The sequence below is a fragment of the Dreissena polymorpha genome, chromosome 5, assembly GCF_020536995.1.
Source record: "Dreissena polymorpha isolate Duluth1 chromosome 5, UMN_Dpol_1.0, whole genome shotgun sequence".
NCBI lineage: Eukaryota > Metazoa > Mollusca > Bivalvia > Myida > Dreissenidae > Dreissena > Dreissena polymorpha.
The window spans coordinates 117,988,008-118,011,403 of NC_068359.1; the positions used below are offsets into that span (position 1 = coordinate 117,988,008).

Consider the following 23,396-nt stretch of genomic DNA (forward strand, 5'->3'; position numbering starts at 1 on the left):
CACCGTGACCTTTGACCTAGTGACCTGAAAATCAATAGGAATAAGCGTTCTTGAGTTATCATCCAGAAAACAAACATTTTACTATTTCGGGTCACAGTGACCTTGACCTTTCACCTGAGAATCAATAGGGGTCATCTGCGAATCATGATCAATGCAACTATGAAGTTTCATGATCCTAGGCATAAAACGTTCTTGAGTTATCATCCGGAAACCATTTTACTATTTCCGGTCACCGCGACCTTGACCTTTGACCTAGTGACCTGAAAATCAATAGGGTTCATCTGCGAGTCATGATCAATGTACCTATCAAGTTTCATGATCATAGGCATAAGCGTTCTTGAGTTATCATCCGGAAAACATTTTACTATTTCGGGTCACCGTGACCTTGACCTTTGACCTAGTGACTTCAAAATCAGCAGGGGTCATCTGCGAGTCATGATCAATGTACCTTTGAAGTGTCATGAACCTAGGCCTAAGCGTTCTTGAGTTATCATCCAGAAACCATCTGGTGGACGGACATACGGATGACGGACGGACCGACATGTGCAAAACAATAAAAACCCTCTTCTTCGAAGATGGGCATACATATAATTAACAACCCACATATCCCTTAGACCAACAGGCCTGAGAATATTATGATAATCTAAAGATTATTTCTTATATTTATAAATGTATTTAATTAAGTAATACATAGGACTTCTAAGATCAATTCATAACTTATATTAAGAAAATTATAAAATGATCAGAAATTTATAAAGATCGTTGAGCAATTGACAATCATATCTCCACAATTCATGAATCACAATTCACAAATGGAACAATGAATCATTAGTTATTAAAAAGCAGCATATAGACAGTTAAGAACATTGCACTTCATTAATTCCAACAACTTCTCTTGGATACAAAGTTTGAGTTTACAATGCAGAATCATATATTGACTTTTATGGAAATAATTATGTTCATGGAAGTTGTGTTTTAAAATCAATAAGATATTATTAAACTGGTTTAAACACTACAAATAAGACATTAAATAAACATGTCATCCGAAATTTTTTTATCCGGATATATGGTCACTTTCGACATATTTAAATAAATCCCGACTTTTTTCAGTTTATAAGAAAAACATTCAGAACACATGTTCTTACTTCAATTCCTTTGTAAGCAGTCACCATCTGATCTAAAATGGCACTAAATGACAGGGTTTTATCTCATGTTTACAAGATGTTGTTGTTGTTGTTCGTCACAGCCACACGGCCGCAGTATTCTCCCCTGGTACACGTCATATGTTCAGTTTTGTGACCTCCCGGGACAGGGTCAAATTTGAGCTCTGGGGAATAATTTTAACAAATTTGGTAGAGAACTATTAGATATCACAACATACCAAATTTAGTAGCCCTAGGCTCTATAATAAAGAACAAGAAGATGTTTGAAGTTTGCACAAAATAGGCCTTATTGAAGCATATGTTCATTTTTGTGACCCCTGGGGCAAGGGCATAATTTGAAAAAACTAAGTAGAGAACTATTAGATGTCACAACCTACCAAATTTGATAGAAATAGGCCAAATGGTTATGGACAAGAAGATTTTTATAGTTTGCACAAAATGGGCCCAATATAAGCATATGTTCAATTTTGTGACCCCTGGGGAACGGTCAAATTGATCCCAGGGGCTTAATTTGAACAAACTTGGTAGAGGACTATAAGATGTCATTACATACCAAATTTTGCACAAAATAGAACTTATATAAGCAAATTTTCGATTTTTTGACCCCCCAGGGCGGGGTCAAATTTGACCCCAGGGGCATAATTTGAACAAACTTGGTAGAGGACTATTAGATGTCACTACATACCAAATTTGGTAGCCCTAGGCCCAATGGTTATGGACAAGAAGATTTTTAAAGTTTGCACAAAATAGGCCTTGTATAAGCAAATTTTCAATTTTTTGACCCCCCGGGGCAGGGTCAAATTTGACCCCAGGGGCTTAATTTGAACAAACTTGGTAGAGGACAATAATATGTCACTACATACCAAATTTGGTAGCCCTTGGCCCAATGGTTATGGACAAGAAGATTTTTAAAGTTTTCACAAAATAGGCCTTATATAAGCAAATGTTCAATTTTTTTACCCCCCCCCCCGGGGCAGGGTCAAATGTGACCCCAGGGGCATAATTTGAACAAACTTGGTAGAAGACTATAAGATGTCACTACATAGATAATTTGGTAGCCCTAGGCCCAATGGTTATGGACAAGAAGATTTTTAAAGTTTGCACAAAATAGGCCTTATGTAAACACATTTTCAATTTTTAATCCCCGGGGGAGGTTCAAATTTGACCCCAGGGGCATAGTTTGAACAAACTTGGTAGAAAACTATAAGATGTCACTACATAGCAAATTTGGTAGCCCTAAGCCCAATGGTTAAGGACAAAAAGATTTTTAAAGTTTGCACAAAATAGGACTTATATAAGCAAATTTTCGATTTTTTGACCCCCCAGGGCGGGATCAAATTTGACCACAGGGGCATAATTTGAACAAACTTGGTAGAGGACTATTAGATGTCACTACATACAAAATTTGGTAGCCCTAGGCCCAATGGTTATGGACAAGAAGATTTTTAAAGTTTTCACAAAATAGGCCTTATATAGCAAATTTTCAATTTTTTTACCCCCCGGGGCAGGGTCAAATTTGACCGCAGGGGCATAATTTGAACAAACTTGGTAGAGGACTATAAAATGTCACTATATAGCAAGTTTGGTAGCCCTAGGCCAATGGTTCTTGACAAGAAGATTTATAAAGTTTGCACAAAATAGGCCTTATATAAGCAAATTTTCCATTTTTTGACCCCCATGGGCAAAGTCAAATTTGACCCCAGGGGCATCATTTGAACAAATTTGAAAGAGTTTCACCACAGAAACATTCCTGAGAAATTTCATCAGAATTGGACCAGTAGTTTAGGAGAAGAAGATGTTTTAAGAAAAAGTTAACGCACGCACGCACGGACGCACGCACGCACGCACACACGACGAACAAAGGACCATGACATAAGCCCCGCTGGCCTTTGGCCAGTTGGGCTAAAAACTAAGTAGAGAACTATTAGATGTCACAACCTACCAAATTTGATAGAAATAGGCCCAATGGTTATGGACAAGAAGATTTTTATAGTTTGCACAAAATGGGCCCAATATAAGCATATGTTCAATTTTGTGACCCCTGGGGAACGGTCAAATTGATCCCAGGGGCTTAATTTGAACAAACTTGGTAGAGGACTATAAGATGTCATTACATACCAAATTTGATAGCCCTATGCCATAAGGTTATGGACTAGAAGATTTTTAAAGTTTGCACAAAATAGGACTTATATAAGCAAATTTTCGATTTTTTGACCCCCCAGGGCGGGGTCAAATTTGACCCCAGGGACATAATTTGAACAAACTTGGTAGAGGACTATTAGATGTCACTACATACCAAATTTGGTAGCCCTAGGCCCAATGGTTATGGACAAGAAGATTTTTAAAGTTTGCACAAAATAGGCCTTATATAAGCAAATTTTCAATTTTTTGACCCCCCGGGGCAGGGTCAAATTTGACCCCAGGGGCTTAATTTGAACAAACTTGGTAGAGGACAATAAGATGTCACTACATACCAAATTTGGTAGCCCTTGGCCCAATGGTTATGGACAAGAAGATTTTTAAAGTTTTCACAAAATAGGCCTTATAAAAGCAAATGTTCAATTTTTTGACCCCCCGGGGCAGGGTCAAATGTGACCACAGGGGCATAATTTGAACAAACTTGGTAGAAGACTATAAGATGTCACTACATAGAAAATTTGGTAGCCCTATGCCAAATGGTTATGGACAAGAAGATTTTTAAAGTTTGCACAAAATAGGCCTTATGTAAACAAATTTTCAATTTTTAACCCCCCGGGGCAGGTTCAAATTTGACCCCAGGGGCATTTTTTGAACAAACTTGGTAAAAAGCTATAAGATGTCACTACATAGCAAATTTGGTAGCCCTAGGCCCAATGGTTATGGACAAAAAGATTTTAATGTTTGCACAAAATAGGCCTTATATAGCAAATTTTCAATTTTTCAACCCCCCGGGGCAGGGTCAAATGTGACCCCAGGGGCATAATTTGAACAAACTTGGTAGAAGACTATAAGATGTCACTACATAGAAAATTTGGTAGCCCTAGGCCCAATGGTTATGGACAAGAAGATTTTTAAAGTTTGCACAAAATAGGCCTTATGTAAACAAATTTTCAATTTTTAACCCCCCGGGGCAGGTTCAAATTTGACCCCAGGGGCATAATTTGAACAAACTTGGTAGAAGACTATAAGATGTCACTACATAGAAAATTTGGTAGCCCTAGGCCCAATGGTTATGGACAAGAAGATTTTTAAAGTTTGCACAAAATAGGCCTTATGTTAACAAATTTTCAATTTTTAACCCCCTGGGGCAGGTTCAAATTTGACCCCAGGGGCATAGTTTGAACAAACTTGGTAGAAAACTATAAGATGTCACTACATAGCAAATTTGGTAGCCCTAGGCCCAATGGTTATGGACAAAAAGATTTTTAATGTTTGCACAAAATAGGCCTTATATAGCAAATTTTCAATTTTTTAACCCCCTGGGGCAGGGTCAAAATTGACCCCAGGGGCATAATTTGAACAAACTTGGTAGAGGACTATAAGATGTCACTACATACCAAATTTGGTAGCCCTACGCCATACGGTTATGGACAAGAAGATTTTTAAAGTTTGCAAACAATAGGCCTTATATAAGCAAATTTTCAATTTTTTGACCCCCCGGGGCAGGGTCAAATTTGACCCCAGGGGCATAATTTGAACAAACTTGGTAGAGGACTATAAGATGTCACTACATACCAAGTTTGGTAGCCCAAGGCCCAACGGTTCTTGACAAGAAGATTTATAAAGTTTGCACAAAATAGGCCTTATATAAGCAAATTATCAATTTTTTGACCCCCAGGGGCAAAGTCAAATTTGACCCCAGGGGCATAATTTGGACAAATTTGAAAGAGGTTCACTACAGGAACATTCCTGAGAAATTTCATCAGAATTGGACCAGTAGTTTAGGAGAAGAAGATGTTTAAAGAAAAAGTTAACGCACGCACGCACGGACGCACGCACACACGACGGACACAGGACCATGACATAAGCCCCGCTGGCCTTTGGCCAGTGGAGCTAAAAATCATAACTCGACAGCCAGCTGGGGGCCCGAGCCCCTGGGCCCAGTGCCTGGGTACGGGCCTGAAGCTGGAACTTACAATGCGCCTGGTGAAATTGCCGTACATTTTCTATTTTTCAACAAGGTATTCCCCAGAGACAATTTCTGTACCTAAACTTTGTACTTTCCTTTTGCCGTTATTTGTTAAGAAATCCAATTTCAAATGACTTACGACTAGCTAGATATTGGTATGTTTCTAGCTTTCTGACGTGAGCTAACGTCACTCGCGTGCTTATAGTTTCTTCTTTCACTTGTTACACATTATTTCCAATCATGAATGAATATGGGACGTGTTGTATGAATCAAAGTACTGGCAGTACTGGTGTGACGATGCTTTTGAAGAGGATGGATATAAAACATCAATTTAAGTTTATCTATATCACCACAATTGTGTATGTTGATACGAACATTTGGGTACGATAAAAAATTTGGGTACGAAAATTTTGGGTACGAAAAAATATTTGGTACGAAAAAAATTTGCGTACGAAACATTTTTGGTACGAAAAAAAGTTTAGGGGTACGGGGAAGTAGTACCCGTTGGTAACTTGACCCATTGAGCGAAACTGGGAAGCGGGTCACATTCTTGTTCATTAAGTATGGCAATACCTTCATGATGATTCTCGATAGTAGGTATGAGCACATAGCCGGACCATGTGAGCTCAATCGTATGAGCACTTGACTATCCAAGTTCGCCCACGAACATATGGATAAGTAAACTAATAGCGAAATGACCTTATACATGTATATGCTGAAATCTAACAATCGAACGAAATATCAAACATGGTATATACACTTAGGTGGTTCTGTAATTTCTGTTAGAATATCGTATTCAATATGTAAATTTTAAATGATTGTGCCCGTACTTGAGTTTGTTGCCTTGTTTGAGTTTATACGCGCCTAGGCTGCACCCAGTGTTTTTCCAAGGTAATGAGTTACCTCCGCGCTGAGGCTGCATAATGTTGGGACCCGGAGTGTGTCCAGCACTCCTACCTAATAAGATTAGATTGACGACAGTTGGGACGAATTTTGAATGATAGCTGCAATTTCCAGCTATTTGTTTTGTACTGAAATACTTTTTAATTTTTTATATGGTCAAATGCTGCGCGGGGGAGGGGGGGGGTGAGATTATCCTGAAAAAACACCTGTCCGGAATGGTGACCACAAAACATGCAAAATATAACATTGCGCCGGAAGCGGTAATCGAACCGGTGTCGTAAAGGTGAAAAAGCGAACGTCCTTACCACTGCGCTAGCGGGACGGACAATTACGCAAAGAAATGCTGTTTTATCTAAATATGTCATAGCAGTGCAGCGTTTACAATTTGCAGGTTCGAAATCGTTCGCATTCTTTAGTTTTGTGATCACGTAAAAAGTTAATTTTACATGTTTTTATTCGCAATTTATTTACTAAATCGAGAACAAATATCAAACAAAATAGAGAAAATATATAGTTGTTTCATTGGTCCATAAAAATAAAATGGATGTAAAATTACTAATTTGAAATTAACGTTCTGATACACTTATTGAATCTGTTTCCCCAGGATATGCTGTTCTATTAATATTTGCCTTTATATACACGAACAACAACTCTGCTAGGAGAATGTTAGCAATGAAAATCAACGAGCAATCTCCTACGCAGTGGCGAATGCCAAGGGAAGTAACACTCTGGATCAGCAGACGATTTATTTCATAAATCAATCTCTGGGTTAATGGTCGCCATTTTTCGAACTACTTTAAAAAAGTACAACAACAACAATAACAGTAGAAGACAAGTTAAATGCGAAAAGTTGAAAAATTGAGTACATGTGTCACGGTTGTTGAGTGAAATAGTGTTGTTTTCAACTGTGTATGAAGCATGTGAACTGGTAGTGGAATAACCGAAATGTTGGTGGAAATGGAATTTAGAAATATATCTAATAATTCATCATCGTGTAGAATTATCATCAGCATCATTTCTGTGGAACCTTGCACTATTCAAAATACAAGTGTTTCATAGATATGGTGCTTTTGACATAGTTCACTAACCATCAAGACTGAAATGATTCATGCACACAGGTAAAGTAAATAATTGAATTTGTGCAAAATGTTTATTTTTTACAAATTATTATTTAATTTGACCAATTAATTTTAGATTGATTGCACTGAAACTCAAAGTCTAAAGCTTAGTAAGACACTTAAGCCAGTTTTCTGAGAAGAAACAATACTTGTTCAGAGTATAGCAGGCTCATGCGGCCTCTGGTTTATTTATTTGGCCTCGGCCTTTAACCTGGGTCGCTTTGATTTCAGGTGTTTAGCCCCCATATCAACAAGGCTCTTGACCCTATATGTAGTTATTCATATTGTTTAAAGATTTTGAGAACCCTCACTCGGTGCCAGTTGGGATAAAACAGGGACCTTCTTATAGCTAGATGAATGCATCAAATATGCCAGCAACACTTTATAATCAATAGCTTTATAATTGATGATTCTGTTCTTATAACTACATTACTAATTTACCAAAACAATTTGAAACACATTTTTATGCCCCCAAAGGAGGGCATATAGTGATCACACTGTCCGTCTGTCTATCCGTCACACTTTGCATTTAGGTTTCGAAAAAATGCTCATAACTTCTATGTCGCTTCAGATGTAACATTCATATTTGGTATGCATGTGTATATGGACAAGGCCTTCCCATACACACACAAATTTTGACCCCTTTGACCTTGAACTAAGGGTCGGCGTTTAGGTTTTGAAAAATGCTCATAACTTCTATTAAAGCGTTTATCGGGGGCATATGTCATCCTACCGAGACAGCTCTTGTTTTTGCTACTGTCCTCTGCACAAACCATGATATATCTGCATATATGCATCCAACCAAATCAGTAAAACTATTTGTCACTTAATTACAGTAAACTTATTGCATGTTAACTTTTCAACAATATATATATATATATATATATATATACATGTATATATAATTTTATATAACAGATCTTGAAAAAAAACTCACATCAAACTTCAATTTGTTTTAGTAAATTATAGGCTTTAATTGGTATTGTGACATTGACACCACTCATGCATGCGACTATACAATTATACAACTATGGAGCACATTATTTATGAGAAATTCCAATACATCAACATATCGTCTCAGATTTAAGGCAGATAATCTAGTGCTTTTTGCTGCCATTTTTACTATTACACATTTTTTCATTTTATGTTAGGATGCATTGATCTTGTTTCTAAATTAACCAAGCAATCATGTAAAACTTTTGAAGAAAGATGTTGTCTGATAAATATAGAAAATATAATCACTACAAAGTGAACAAAATTCAGTTGAATACTGTGACCAACAAAGATTTGCCAAAGAGCAATTCAGATCATGATTTAAATTAAATACAAGTAATATGAAAGTCTGCCTATTGGATCCCAGTTAAGACTTATTTGTCAAATCTGCACATTAATTTTCCCTTAGCCATGTAGAATTGGGGACTAAATACCATCAAGTCATGTAAAAAGTAGCAGGGTATAGCACGCTGCTATTGATCTCTTGAGCTTCACAAGAATTTTACGGGTAATTTTCATACAACAAATGATATTATGTAGTGTAATGATAAAGCATTATGAGCACAAATTATATCTCTTACTAGTGGTGCAAAAATCATTTAAGTGTCACATTTCAAAAGAAAATTTATATAAAAAGGTATTATTAATTGTTAAAACGTTATAAAAGGTTATTTCAATTCACTAAAGCATTTAATTACAAGAACAAGTGCATTTTATGTCCATTACAATACATGTAACAGTATTTTGGCATTGTATTTATCTGCATTTGATGTGCATTTAATACACTTAAAAATGCAGACAAGACACACTTCTAACAGAAACAAATGTATTTTTTTCTGTATTTTTCCAGCATTAATACTCTTCAAGTGTATTTTTTATCATCCCAAATACACTTTACCAGGAAAAAGGTATGTTAAAATGCATTTTTAGTTTGTTTTAAGTATATTTTCAAATGCATTAAGACACTCTTTTCTTTTGCAAAAAATGTTGAACAAAAACTTGAAAATATTTAATATACTAAAGCGTAGTAATAATTAAAGTTTTGTATGAGCATCAAAAACAGTGTCAAATTCATACCAGTGCCTATTTAGTAGCAGTAGGCCTTATATGGTCTACTTGTGGTAGAATTAATGCATTTTGTATAATACAACATACATAAATTAAAAAATATAGCTGCCCATACAGTTCAATACAATGTTCAACTAACTACACTATGCAAAGTTGAAATATGACATCAAGCTTGGAATAATCTTTTCAATAATGAATAATATGCTGTTTTAATTTATAAGTGAAATAGACACTTGTATATAAAAACTGATATTAAATCAAAACTAAATGTTTAATTTGATTTTTAGCTCCACTGGCCAAAGGTCCTGTGTCCATCGTGCATCCATGCATAAACTTTTCCTTTAAACATCTTCTCCTAAACTACTGGTCCAATTCTGATGAAATTTCTTAGGAATGTTCCTGGGGTGTACCTCTTTCAAATTTGTTCAAATTATGCCCCTGGGGTCAAATTTGACTCTGCCCTGGGGGTCACAAAATTGAAAATTTGCTTAAATAAGGCCTATTTTGTGAAAACTTTCAAAATCTCCCGTCCATAACCATTGGGCCTAGGGCTATCAAATTTGGTATGTTAATAGAGACATCTAATAGTCCTCTACCTAATTTGTTCAAATTATACCCCTGGGGTCAAATTTGACCCTGCCCCGGGGGTCACAAAATTGAACATATGCTTATATAGGGTATATTTTGTGAAAACTTTACAAATCTTCTCGTCCATAACCATTGGGCCTAGGGCTACCAAATTTGGTATGTAGTGGCATCTTATAGTCCTCTACCAAGTTTGTTCAAATTATGCCCCTGGGGTCAAGTTTGACCCTGCCCCGAGGGTCACAAAATCGAACATATGCTTATATAAGGCCTATTTTGTGAAAACTTCAAAAAATTTCTTGTCAATAACAATCCGGCCTAGGGCTATCAAATTTGGTATATAGTGACATCTAATAGTCCTCTACCAAATTTGTTCAAATTTAATCCCTAGGGTCAAATTTGACCCTGACCCGGGGGTCACAAAATTGAACATATGCTTATATAATGCCTATTTTGTGATAACTTAAAAAAAAATCTTGTCCATAACCATTAGGCCTAGGGCTACACAATTTGGTATGTAGTGAGATTGTTTAGTCCTCTACTTAGTTTGTTCAAATTATGCCCCAGGGGTCAAATTTGACCCTGCCCCGGGGGCCACAAAATCAATTATATGCTTATATAGTGCCTATTTTGTGAAAATTTTCAAACTCTTCTTGTCCTTAACCATAAGGCATAGGGCTACCAAATTTGGTATGTAGTGACATGTTATAGTTCTCTACCAAGTTTGTTCAAATTATGCCCCTTGGGTCAAAATTGACCCTGCCCGGGGTCACAAAACTGAACATACGCTTATATGGGGCCTATTTTGTGAAAACTTTAAAAATCTTGTTGTCCATAACCATTGGGCCTAGGGCTACCAAATTTGGTATGCAGTGACATCTAATAAACCTCTACCAAATTTGTTCAAATAATGCCTCTGGGGTCAACTTTGACCCTGCCCCGGGGGGTCACAAAATTGAATAAACGCTTTTAAAGCGCCTATTTTGTGAAATCTTTAAAAGTCTTCTTGTCGAAAACCATTTGGACTATGGCTACCAAATTTGGTATGCAGTAACATCTTATAGTCCTCTACCAAGTTTGTTCAAATTTTGCCCTTTGGGTCAAATTTGATCCTGACCCGCATGTCACAAAATTGAACATTATATACGCTTATATCTTGCTTATTTTGTGAAAACTTTAAAAATATTCTTGTCCTTAACTCTAGGACCTAGGGCTACCACATTTTGTATGTAGTGAGATATAGTAGTCCTCTACAAAGTTTTCCCAAATTATGCCTCTGGGGTTAAATTTGACCCAGCCCAGAAGGTCACAAAAGTGTACATGTGCTTAAATAGGGCCAATATTTAAGTATTTGCACATGCAGAGAAATTTGTTTCAGCCTTTTTTTCAGCAGTGGAGGGATACAGGGCCATCATGGCCTTCTTGTTTAAATACTCAAAAAATGAAACCGTGTTCATGCTTGCATGAACACAGTTTATAAATGCTGTCAGAATTATAAAATATGCAATTACTATAAATACAAATGCCAGGGAAAAGTGCTTTTTGTACTTAAAAATTCGAATGAATATTACAATAATACATTCTGAATACTTTAGTATGTAATTAACAGTTTTGTCTGAGAAAATCCCTAAATTTTATATATTTATTCAAATTCACATAAATCATATTTCAAAAACACATCATGACTTCAAATCCTTTCACACAATACTGAAAAAAAATGCACAGTTTCTGATTGTTATTGATTCTTTATTAATTTATACATGTACCATTTTTTAATCTTGATGCATCCTCAATTGTATAATGCACATCTTAATCTGTTTTAACAATTATAATATAAAGATTAAGGCTGACTCAGTAAAATAATAATCCATGATTTCTGCAGTACTTGCAGACAAAATAGGAATACTGCTGTGATATTATCTATCTATCTAATGGGATATTAATTTGGCTTCAATAGAAAAAATCAAAGCATACACATGTATAAAATGTGTATGTATATATTAGTTAAACTTAAATTGATTGACCATCGATACAAAGATATTATAATATATGTATGTATATATATATCATTGTAAAACTAAAAATTAAATATGTATGTTTCTATTACATCATTTAGGACTTTTATTTTCAGACAAAGTAGAGTGAAGCTTAAAACAGTATCCAATTGTAACAGTCAATTTTGGGAAAATCAACCTTATAATTATTTTCTGTGTTGGCCAATGTCATAATTGGTATAAAATGTATATTGAACTGGAAGTTTTCTTTATTTTAAATGATAACATTTGCTTTGTCAGCCATAATTGTCACAATCAAGTGGTCTTTTTACACTGTAGTTTTCTCACTGACTATGGGTTTGTTCTGAGAATGAGCCACACAAAGTATCGTTGGGGAGATGAGTTGTCAATTTTATGTTTATCAGTCTTTCATAATCCAGTATACCTGTAAAAAGGGAATTTGTAACTAATAATCACACAATATACACAATTAAAATTGTCTGCATTTAGATTTATTTAGTACTGCACATTAATCATTTTCCAAAAATATGTAGCAACATAACATTATATAATGCTGCAATACTAAAGTAATTTACTAATTAAAGGTCGCTGATGTGTAATGGATGTGGTGTCCACCTAATGATCTGGAGGTCACTGGTTTGATCCCCAGTGTGGGAGCATTCTTAAGAAATCTCCAAGAGACACCCAAGTACTGGTTCTAGGCCCAGGAAACGATCTCAAGAGCATTTCACATACATGTATGTAGTTAGTACTTTAAATTTAATCGAACTAAAAATGGGTTAAAACTAACAACTGAAACCCTTATTAATACATTTTATTTTGAATCAAGCAAATGTGCAAATTCATTAAAAATAATGAGTAAAATTTAAAAATTCTACTTAAAAGTAATTATGATAATTTAGATCATTTTCAGAATATTTAATGATGATAATGATACAATTATATATTCCCTAAATGATAAAAATAAAACATGTAATGTTAATTTATGAAAAAAAACGTTTTAATTTTATCAATATCATGGTAATTACAACTAGATACAGGCAATTAGATCAGAAACGTGCATTAATTATATTAACCCATTCATGCCTAGTGTCCTGAAAAAAAGGACATTGCAAACAGCGTAGACCCAGATGAGACGCCGCATAATGCGGCGTCTCATCTGGGTCTGCGCTGTTTGCTTAAAGAAATTTCTGTAAGAAATATTCTAAATATAGAAATAAATATACCAGACAGCCCTACTTTTGGAAATAAATTGATCCAATTTAGAAGGATGGGAGAGTCCACTGGGCATAAATGGGTTAATGAACAACCCAGACATTTGTAGTGATTTATGGTCACTATTTGATTAACGTTCTATACATGACCTGTCATAAAAGGTATTTTTTAGCCAGTACTACAATCGGCAATGATAGTCTGTATTGCATACATATTCCAACGTCTATTATCGATTCGCTTCCTCAAACTGAACAAATACTTAATGTTTACATCGCGAAACGTAATGCATCCAGTTTCACTTTCGGTTTGGTTGGTTTTGTAAACACCGTACTTTCATCTTAAAAATTGGATGATAGGGTGATTAAATAATAATGGAAAAGTAAATCACTTGGATAATAGGTCAAAATGCAACACAAATGAACGTTAATAGTGCTCTTAATATCAAAGTTTCGGTAAAAAGTTTGGCGCTAGTTCAACGCGCATGTATACAGCCTCATAACAATAGACTGACAACCTTTTGGGTAGTAAAGTAGTAATACAAGGCAATATGGCGACCGTTAGCCACGAGGCCTATCTTACGGAGGAATCCGAGATAGCCGATGTATCACGATTGGGGAAGTAACTGAAAAATCGAGTTATCTCAATCGGACTGGCTCGATCTTTTACATAGGTCGCCATTGTGAAGAATTTTTTTACTGGTTATCAAACCTTGGACGCTGCTGTTCCAGCATCGTCAAAAAGGGGTTTAAGGCATGTTTGTTTAGTGTCGTCCCAGATAACCCGTGCAGTCAGCACAGGCTAACCAGGGACGACACATTCTGCTTTTATCATATTTTTCGTTTGAAGAAAGTTTCTTCTTAAAAAATACAAATTTACCATAGGCTAAAAGGGTCGTTTTGCATATGCATTTAACACCTTTTTCACCTTGCACAGCCCATATATGTTATTAATGTATGAATATATATGGCGTGTTGTATAACTTCAAAATGATGTATGAAAATTAACTTACAAAATGCAAGGGTTGTTTTCATGTATAGACCAGTTCACGCGTGACGTCACGCGCACCTGCGTGTTTACATCCGGGCTAAATTGGTAGTCAAAAGAAAGATACAAATCAACGGGGAGAAATAGAGCGTGATCGGTTAAATTTAACGATTATATTTAGATTTTATTTTTCAACATGCCAACAAGTTGCTCTACGTTACTGAAACAAATAAGATTGAACACAATGAATAAATAGATCAAATCCAAATAAAAAACATTTACAAATTAACCATAATGGTATTTGTCTGGGCAGGGACCTTTACCCTGGTCCGGGTAAACTAACATGTTGACACATTAAATAAACATTTAATTAAATTAAATGCAATAGTTTTCATTTGATTGTTTGCATCAATCTTAAAATCGTTTAAGCCTTTGTATTCCGGTGTTTAATTGCCCCTTTGTTCTGCCTAATCCGATTATCTCGTTTTGATCAGATATTGTACAGACCTAACTAACAACATGGTGTCATAAATCACACTAGGTGGCAGATGACAGTCTGGTCATTAAACGCAATTGATGATGCCAACATGTCTTCATTCTGGTAGTATTAAGTAACTAGGCATTGGGTTGAATAAATTTACCACCGACATACTTAACAGTTGCTTAAATTAGATATGTTACATAATTATTGTACAAATTAAATGTCAAATTTGAAGTCTATAGATTATCGGAAATTGAACACGGTAAAGATACAAGCCCGTTTTATTTATAAAAAAATAAAGTATTTATGAATAATAAATGTAAATAAAAAATATTTAACGTATTTAGCGGGCATCGGTTAATTATAAATACGTCATTCCGTATGATGATGTAATGTTACGGCAATGCACGAAATACATCATAAAAACAAGAAATTACGTTTGACATCAATGGGGGTAAATAATAATGAAACAATGTGTATATATTATATTATATATGTATATATATTATGTTGTGTGTGTGTGTGTTTGTGCGTGTGTGTTTGTGCGTGTGTGTTGTGTGATGTAAACAGTCGTTAAACTGCTGGACTACTGACATCCTCAGTCGAGAGCCACCGATCACTGAATGTTTCGACCCATTAATCTCGATACATTCTCCTGGTGGTGGGTCCGCAGGGGTTGATCAATCCCCTACGTGTCAGTAGACGGCTGCCAGCTCCTCTCTTCTCTCCTCAGCCAAAGCCATCTCGATGCTCTCTCCGCTGCATCCCCAAGTCTGTTGACCGCTCGCTTTCTGTCTCTTCCTGTCAGGCCAAGTGCAGTGAAAAGTCTCCAGAGAGACTTTGACGGAAAGCCTCGGACGCCGACCTCCACTGGGAATAGCCACGTGTGCCACCCCTTCTCCTTGCATTCCCTCTGCAGATCAGCATATTTTGCTGTTTTCCTCTCCATCGCCTCATCACAGCGCAACTCCCAAGGAACTGTGAGTTCAACCATCACCAGACACTTGTCCTTTGCCGACCAGATCACCATGTCGGGGCGTTGTGTTGTCTGGACTACACTTGGGAAAACCAGCCTGCGTTTCAGGTCAACAGCCATCTCCCATGACTGCGCACGATCTAGGATCGATGCTGCTTGCGCCTGCTGCTTCTTGATGGTTTCCCCTTCCTTTACAAACTGCATCTTTCTGGTCTCTTTCACAGTCCTCTTCTTTCGCCTCTCCCTTTCCACTATGTCTGCCAGTTCTTGGAGGACCTTGTCGTGTCTCCACCTGTATCTTCCTTGTGTAAGGGCTGTCTGGCAAGATGATAGTGTATGTTCTAGCGTGCCTATCTTTCCGCAAAGTGGGCAGGTTGGGTCGTCACGTTTTCCCCATCTGTGCAGGTTTGCTGGTGAAGGTAGCAGGTCGTAGACTGACCGGAGCAGGAAACTAATGCGCAGAGGTTCGCTACGCCAGATATCCGCCCATGTCATCTTCTTTCCTGTAGTCTGCCACTTTGTCCAAGCACCCTGGCACCCCATTGCCACTGCCCTTATGCCTCGGTCTTCTTCTTCGGCCAGACGTACCTCTGCCTGGACCATCTCCCTCCTTGTCCTACTGTCCGCCTTCTTCCAACTCCTCGTCTCCGCAGAGCCCAGACCTTGTGTTCCCACTGCCGTTGTTCCCACAATGTCTTTGTGTCGCAGGCGGCTCTCGGCTTGCGCTACAGCCTGGCTAGCGGACCACTTTCTTCCCGTCCTGGTCTCAACACCTGCTCTTCGGACCATGTCATCCCTTGAATCCTTCAGCGTCATGACAAGTCTGGCCTTTGCCACCTTGTACTCCTCCACCAACGAACTCAATGGGAGCTGTAGTTGATTTGATCGTCCATAGAGTCCAATGTTGCTGAAGCTGGGTGGTACGCCAAGCCACTTTCGCAAATGCCTACTAATGGTTCTCTCCAGTCCTTCCACCACTGTTGTTGCCACCTCATAAAGCATCAGTGGCCACATCAGTCGTGGGAGAAGTCCATTCTGGAATAACCAGGCCTTGAATTTGCCAGGTAGTCCGCTTTTGTCAATCTGCTTCAGCCCTTCAGTGAGCTGGTTCTTGATGCGCTTGATGTTGTTCCCATCTTGGAGTGTAGCATCATACCACTTCCCAAGGCATTTAATGGGGCTGTCCATTATCGATGGTATGTCCTCACCTTGCACTGTCAGATTGAATTTCTTGGTTGGTTGGCCTTTCCTGATAACAAGTGCTCTGGACTGTCTGGGTTTGAACCTCATTCTGGACCAAGTTGCTGCCTCTTCTAGGGCCGAAAGCATCCACCTTGCTTGGATGTGGGTCTTTGCTGTCAGAGTGAGGTCATCCATGAATCCCTTAACTGGAGGTAAGTAGATTCCTGATGCTGCTTTTGGACCACGTGTCTCTCTCTTCGCCGCATTGATGATGAGGTGCATACCCATCACAAACAGGACCACAGAGATTGTGCATCCTGTGACAATGCCTTTCTCCAAGCTTTGCCATGCTGTTGTCTTGTCTCCCACAGCAAAGCGTAGCTTAATGCCTCTGTAGTAGTCTTTTACCAGGTTACAAACGTGTTCTGGTACATGATACTGCTCAAGTGCCTTCTCAATCAACTTGTGGGGTATTGATCCATAAGCGTTGTCAAGGTCTAGCCACACTACAGTCAGGTCATCATGGTTCACTCGTGCCTCCCTGATCACTTGGCTGAGAACACTGGTATGCTCGACGCAGCCTGAAAATCCGGGAACTCCACCCTTCTGAATTGACGTATCAACGTAGTTGTTGTCAGTAAGGAACGTTGTCAGTCGCTTGGCTAGGACTGCAAAGAATATCTTCCCCTCTACGTTGAGCAGAGAAATGGTCCGGAACTGACCAATATCCTTCGAGTCCTTCTCCTTTGGGGCGAATATTCCCTCCGCTCTCTTCCAGCAATCCGGGATTTTGCCCTTTCTCCAAATAACTCTAAGTAGGGTCCATAGTTTTCGAAGAATGCCAGGGCACATCTTATAGACACGATAAGGAATGCCATTCGGGCCTGGGGCTGAGCCTGTCCTCGCTTTCTTCACTACGTGCTGTACCTCAGACAATGATGGCTCCTTTGTGTCCAAAGGAGTTTCTGGTGGGTCTTCTGGTTCTAGCCTTGAACAGTCACCCAGTGGAACCTCCCGTGAAGGATCACTGTGGACATTGTGTAAATGCTGTTCTATGTCCTCCATACTGCTCTCTAATGTTCCTGATCGTTCGTTGTAAAGGATGTCTTTGGAGAACTGGTATGGATTCTGGATGAATCTAGCTCTCTGTTTCTCCCTCTTCCTTTTCCTCTGTCTTGTTTGCTCAGCCTTGTTGAGAGTGCTCAGTTTCTCTCGTAAAGTGCTTCGTAACTGTTGGAGTCCTACTTTCTCTTCTTCCTTGGCTTTTCTATACTGCCTCTTTACACTTGTAAGCTCCTTTCTGGTCTGTTTGATTAGCCTCTGTCTTCTGCTGATGATTGGGGCTGGCTTCTCTGGCTTCTTCTCAGCCAAGCCAAACCTCTCTTTGCTTACAGTATAGATGAGGCCCATCATTGCTCTTATCTTTCGGTCAGCTGGACCCTGGAGGGTTGTTTCCAGTATAGCGGAGACGTCTCGATCTAGCTCCTGCCACGCTCGCCGGTCTGTCGTCTTGGGCCATGCTATTCGCGGGCGCCTCTTCTCATCATCTCCCGGAGCTGTTTGTACTTGTGGTGCTGGTTCTGCATGTGCTGGAGTGTCATCCTCCAGATGGGGAAGCAGATCAAGAAGAGGGTCATGGTCGTCCTCTTCCTGCTGCCTGCCCTGGGTGTTTGAAACCAGATTCTCAGAAGCGTAGAGGTTCCTAGTTCTATGGGATTCTTCCCGACTTGGATCCTCCAACGTCTCACCAGGTGTACCACCTGAGCGTTGCGTCTGGGTGTCTGATTTCCCACAATCAGTCCTGGCTTGATGTATCCGCAGTCCCCTTAGATTCTTGCAGATCTTGTCACATTTGCCACACTTCACTACTGCTACTTCTCCGGTCAATGTCCGTTGTACAAGCCTAGTCGTCATCGGTGTATCCGTCCTTGTGAGTCTCTCATCCTCCCCCCCTCTCGGAAAACTCTGGGGGTATTCTTCTGTGTGTGAGTCTGTAGCTGATTTTGTGGTGTGTTAAATGTTAGATAGTTGTCACTCATACTCGATCACTAGTAACGAGTTTACAAAATACATGAATACACAGTTCAATTTGCATCATGTGAGGTTGTGTTTTTTCAGTTGAATGTTAATATTTCTCAAGCCATTCTCTGAACAACACCCATCCAAATTAAAATTACATGTAAATACCGTCATGAACTTCGCGTTTAATAGGGCTTTTTAGTACGTTTATTTTCAATGAAACACTGACACATTCTAGCTATCACTTTTTTTTTTATATTATTCTAGTTTACGCATGCAATTGATAATTATAATTTTATAATTAGATGTATCATTATTTTTATTGAAGCTTTTCTGCAAATAATTATACGGCTAATGCATAGAGCTCTTTGTTGCGTCGAATTGTCTGTCGTTCAGTCTTCAGACAATCTTAATTACTTTTATGCTAATGACGCGTTCTTTTAAAATGCAAATAAATGTGTTTATGCATTCTTTTGGCACTAAACATTATATTTTTTAATATTATTTAGGTGTTGTTTTTTTAGTTTCTTTTCGATTTATTGACTAAACAAGTCTCGTTATCCATATGCTTTGCGTTAGCTGCAAGCAATGCTTTTGACTACCAGTGCATTGCGCATGCGCGAAAATCGGGAATCAAAACAATAACAATGAACTGGCCTATACCAGCTGCTTAGATATTTGATCCAAAGATCTATCTATTAACACAGATTGGAAACGTCAAACATCTGTACATAGACATGTGTCTAGATAGATCTTTGTTTTGAGTAGAACATTTACTGCACATGTGTGGACGAGATTATCGAGATAAGACGACGCGAGTTCCTTTCTCACTTGTGTATTGATAGATAAGATTGTTGTTTGGTCGCAGTTAATAATGCTTATGGTATACAAAAAGACATGCAAGTAACATTTTTCCACCAATATATTCAATATAAAATAACAATAAAGACATCATCTTTTTCAGGCTGTACATTTTTGTGTCTGCCAGTTTCTTGTCATCTAGTATTGAACAGCGGAGATATGTATAAATCAAATATATTTCAGTATTGTTTTTTTTAACTGGTGAAATAATATTTTGTTGGAGGCTAGGCAGCGCCATTTAAGTTTTGGTGCAATTCATTTTTAACATGTAATTAACAAAGTAACAAGCAAATTCGTTGAATTTATATCCCCCGCCAATATGCTTCTGGACACAAAAGTGTTATATTTGACGCTCAAAAAAGCATTTTGTCAAGATACAAAGGGCCATAACTCCATTTTTAACAGATGGTGTACAATGCCATTTGGCGTGCATCATCCTCTCATCCATATATATATATATACTCATACCAAGTTTCAATGAAATGTGCCAAAGCACTTCCAAGATATGGCTCCAGACAGACAGACGGACGGAAAGACGTACAGACGGACAACGCCAAAACAATATCCCTCCGCCTATGGCGGAGTATAATAAGTACCATGTTATATTCCGATCATTAAAGCCGAGAATAATTGATACAAAATTTGTATTCCAAAATACATAGTATACTATGAGACAACAGTTTAGAATTTTGAGTCATTAACTATTATTTCTTTATTTATTGATGGCATAACACAAGATACGCATGCACAAACTTATATAAACATATATACAGCAACATTGACGGAGAAAATGAAACTGTTCATCCAGCTAAGATAACACTACATACATTTTCGGTCATTTTTATAAACATATACACATGTACAGCAACAGAGAAAATGAAACCGTCCATCCAGCTTGGATAACATAACATACATTTTCCGTCAAGCAACCTTCCTCAATGACCTTAACATGTTTACGAAGATAAAGCAGTCTGTTGGTAATAGTAACAGACGTTTTCTTATGAAGCACTTACACCGTCACAAGAGCATCAGTTGTTAACCCTTTGCATGCTGGGAAATTTGTCATCTGCTAAAATGTTGTCTGCTAAATTTCTAAAATTAGCATTTTCATTGATTTTTTTCAAAGAATACTATAAGAATAGCAAACAGTTTGGATCCTGATGAGACGCCATGTTCTGTTTGCAAAGGCCTTCAAAATTCAGTTTCAGCACTTAAAGAGCTAAGTTCCTGAAGTTTGACTCGTGTCATATTTTCTAATCATCAGGTCTATGTATTCAATGTACTTTATTATTTAATTATCTAAAATAATCTTAAATATATGAAAAAATATTTGTATACCATTTTAACTCTTATTCGAATTGATTATCCATTGGAAAGGAGAAAAGTCATGTGCTCACATATTAAGCTAGAAAACATTGGTCCAAAGTTGTATAGAATGAATACTTTCTTTTTAAACATGTCCATGCTTACTTCAGAGTTTTATAAAATGAACTATTTATTTAATGGGTAAATTATAATTTACTAAGAAATATCCACAACATAAAGGTTTTCATATGATTCTTTAATTAAACTGTTCATTTGTGTAACAGATTTAACATTCATTATTTCTTCTTTTTCTTTAGGTCTTCATCCATGACATTCTTTGTTTTAGACTTTACCTTTGATAACTTCTTCTTCAAATCGTCTGTATCACTATCCATTTTCGATTTCTTTGACCTTGACCTTGCACCAAACCTTGTCCTTTCATCAGCCGTCCCAGGATTCAATAACTGTTTGCTTTTAACTGAGTTACCATGGTTATTGGAGTCTCCCATCCCAAGGGCCTGTTTAAATGACATTTCCAACTCTGCTTGTTTACGCTCTATTTCTTTTTGTCTACTCCATAGCAGTATGTGAAAACCTTAAAAGATTCAAATAAATGCGTGAGGCTTTACTTTCTTCTCTTGTTCACACAGATCAATTAATTCTACAATATGTAAAATTCTGATGACAGTTAACAATGTGTTTAATACTGATATTAACCCATTTATGTCTAGCGTCTAGAAAAAAGACCTTGGCAAACAGCGTAGACCCAGATGAGACGGCACATGATGCGGCGTCTCATCTGGGTCTGCGGTGTTTGTTTAAAGGAATTTCTGTAAGAAATATTTTAAATATAGAAATAACAAGGGCTGTTTGTAAAACATTCATGCCCCCCATATGGGCTGTCAGTTGTAGTGGCAGCCATTGTGTGAATAGTTTTTTTGTCACTGTGACCTAGACCTTTGACCTAGTGAGCTGAAAATCAATAGGGGTCATCTGCCAGTCATGATCAATCTACCTATGAAGTTTCATGATCCTAGGCGTAAGCATTCTACAGTTATTATCCAGAAACCATTTTACTATTTCGAGTCACTGTGACCTTGACCTTTGACCTAGTGACCTGAAAATCAATAGGGTTCATCTGCCAGTCATGATCAATGTACCTATAAAGTTTCATGATCCTAGGCCTAAGCATTCTTGAGTTCTCATCTAGAAACCATTTTACTATTTCGAGTCACTGTGACCTTGACCTTTGACCTAGTGACCTGAAAATCAATAGGGGTCAACTGTGAGTCATGATCAATCTACCTATCAAGTTTCATGATCCTAGGCCTAACTAAGCGTTCTTGAGTTATCATCCGGAAACCATTTTACTATTTCGGGTCACCGTGACCTTGATCTTTGACCTAGTGACCTCAAAATTAATAGGGGTCATCTGCGAGTCATGATCAATGTACCTATGAAGTTTCATGATCCTAGCCCCAAGCGTTTTGAGTTATCATCCGGAAACCACCTGGTGGACGGACCGACAGACCGACCGACCGACATGTGCAAAGCAAAAAAAAACCCTCTTCTTTGATGGGGGGCATAAATATGCAGTAATTCTTTAAACTCTATAAAATTGAGTGATAATGAGTGTTTCACTTTCCCACAACTTTTGAGACATAACTATCCCCCAAATATAGATATTGCCCCAAATTTCATGCTTAATAGGGAAAGTTTCTATTACATTATAATTTATGTTTAACAAGGATATGTTTTTAAAATATTGTGTAGTTGGGTGCCTTAGAGGCTGTATGATGTGGGTTACATGTAGGTCAAGGGCAGGTCAGACAGGCTAATAAAGTACACGTACCAAATAAACCTTTTCTGAATTTATGAAAATTAAATCTTAGAAAAACAAAAGTTTAGTTTCTGACATAATTATAATACAAATTTACCAATTCAAGTAAAACACACATTTCTCTATATACTTTGCTGTTAAATATTCAGGATACATATTGCAGACTAAAACATCCTTTTATTAACATTAATAGATAACCTTAGTGGATTTTTAAAACGTATTTCTATCAAGTCAGAATGTCTTATTATGTTTCAGCATGCTTCGAAAAATCACACGCCCAAGCTAATGTAATGAGACAGATTTGCTGTTAGAGCAACTACAAACCATAACCATACAGCTACTACAGACTCACAAATCTATCAATTTTCCATCCAGTTTCATGACAAACATTATGTGATGTGGATTCAGGTATTTATATGGACCTGCTTAATAGTGTCATTTCATTTAATGTACAACACATTAGTTTTCACTTATCCAAATAAGTATACTTAAATTAGCAAGTTAAAAGAAAGCAAAAACAATAATTTTCAGTTTGTATGACAAGTACAAGGGCTGTTTGTAAAACATGCATGTCCCCCAT

The 23,396-nt window shown here is 37.5% G+C and overlaps 3 protein-coding genes across 4 annotated transcripts in view; all 3 read right to left on the reverse strand.

Annotated features, from left to right (window-relative positions):
* The window catches only part of LOC127832061 (uncharacterized), a 27,740-nt gene extending 13,486 nt beyond the window's left edge, over positions 1-14,254 (reverse strand). Inside the window, exon 1 of one of the 2 annotated variants that reach the window (XM_052357216.1) lies at positions 14,178-14,254. Coding sequence is in view for 1 of the 2 variants with exons in the window: in XM_052357213.1 (XP_052213173.1) it covers positions 1,146-1,172 (27 nt within the window). In the remaining variant the exon portion in view is untranslated. Of the gene's footprint in view, positions 1-1,145; positions 1,246-14,177 lie in introns of those variants that run through there. The other variant, XM_052357213.1, reaches the window with a different exon arrangement.
* On the reverse strand, positions 14,051-18,705 carry LOC127831580 (uncharacterized). The gene is made up of 2 exons (XM_052356559.1): positions 15,568-18,705; positions 14,051-14,092 (listed from the first exon to the last, which is right to left on the reverse strand). The coding sequence occupies exons 1-2, from the start codon at positions 18,703-18,705 to the stop codon at positions 14,051-14,053; spliced, it is 3,180 nt and encodes a 1,059-aa protein (XP_052212519.1).
* A 924-nt stretch (positions 18,706-19,629) lies between these two features.
* The window catches only part of LOC127832056 (DNA damage-binding protein 2-like), a 35,940-nt gene continuing 32,173 nt past the window's right edge, over positions 19,630-23,396 (reverse strand). The window contains exon 10 of the mRNA XM_052357204.1: positions 19,630-21,571. Coding sequence (XP_052213164.1) covers positions 21,273-21,571 — 299 coding nt within the window. The 3' untranslated portion in view covers positions 19,630-21,272. The remainder of the gene's footprint in view (positions 21,572-23,396) is intronic.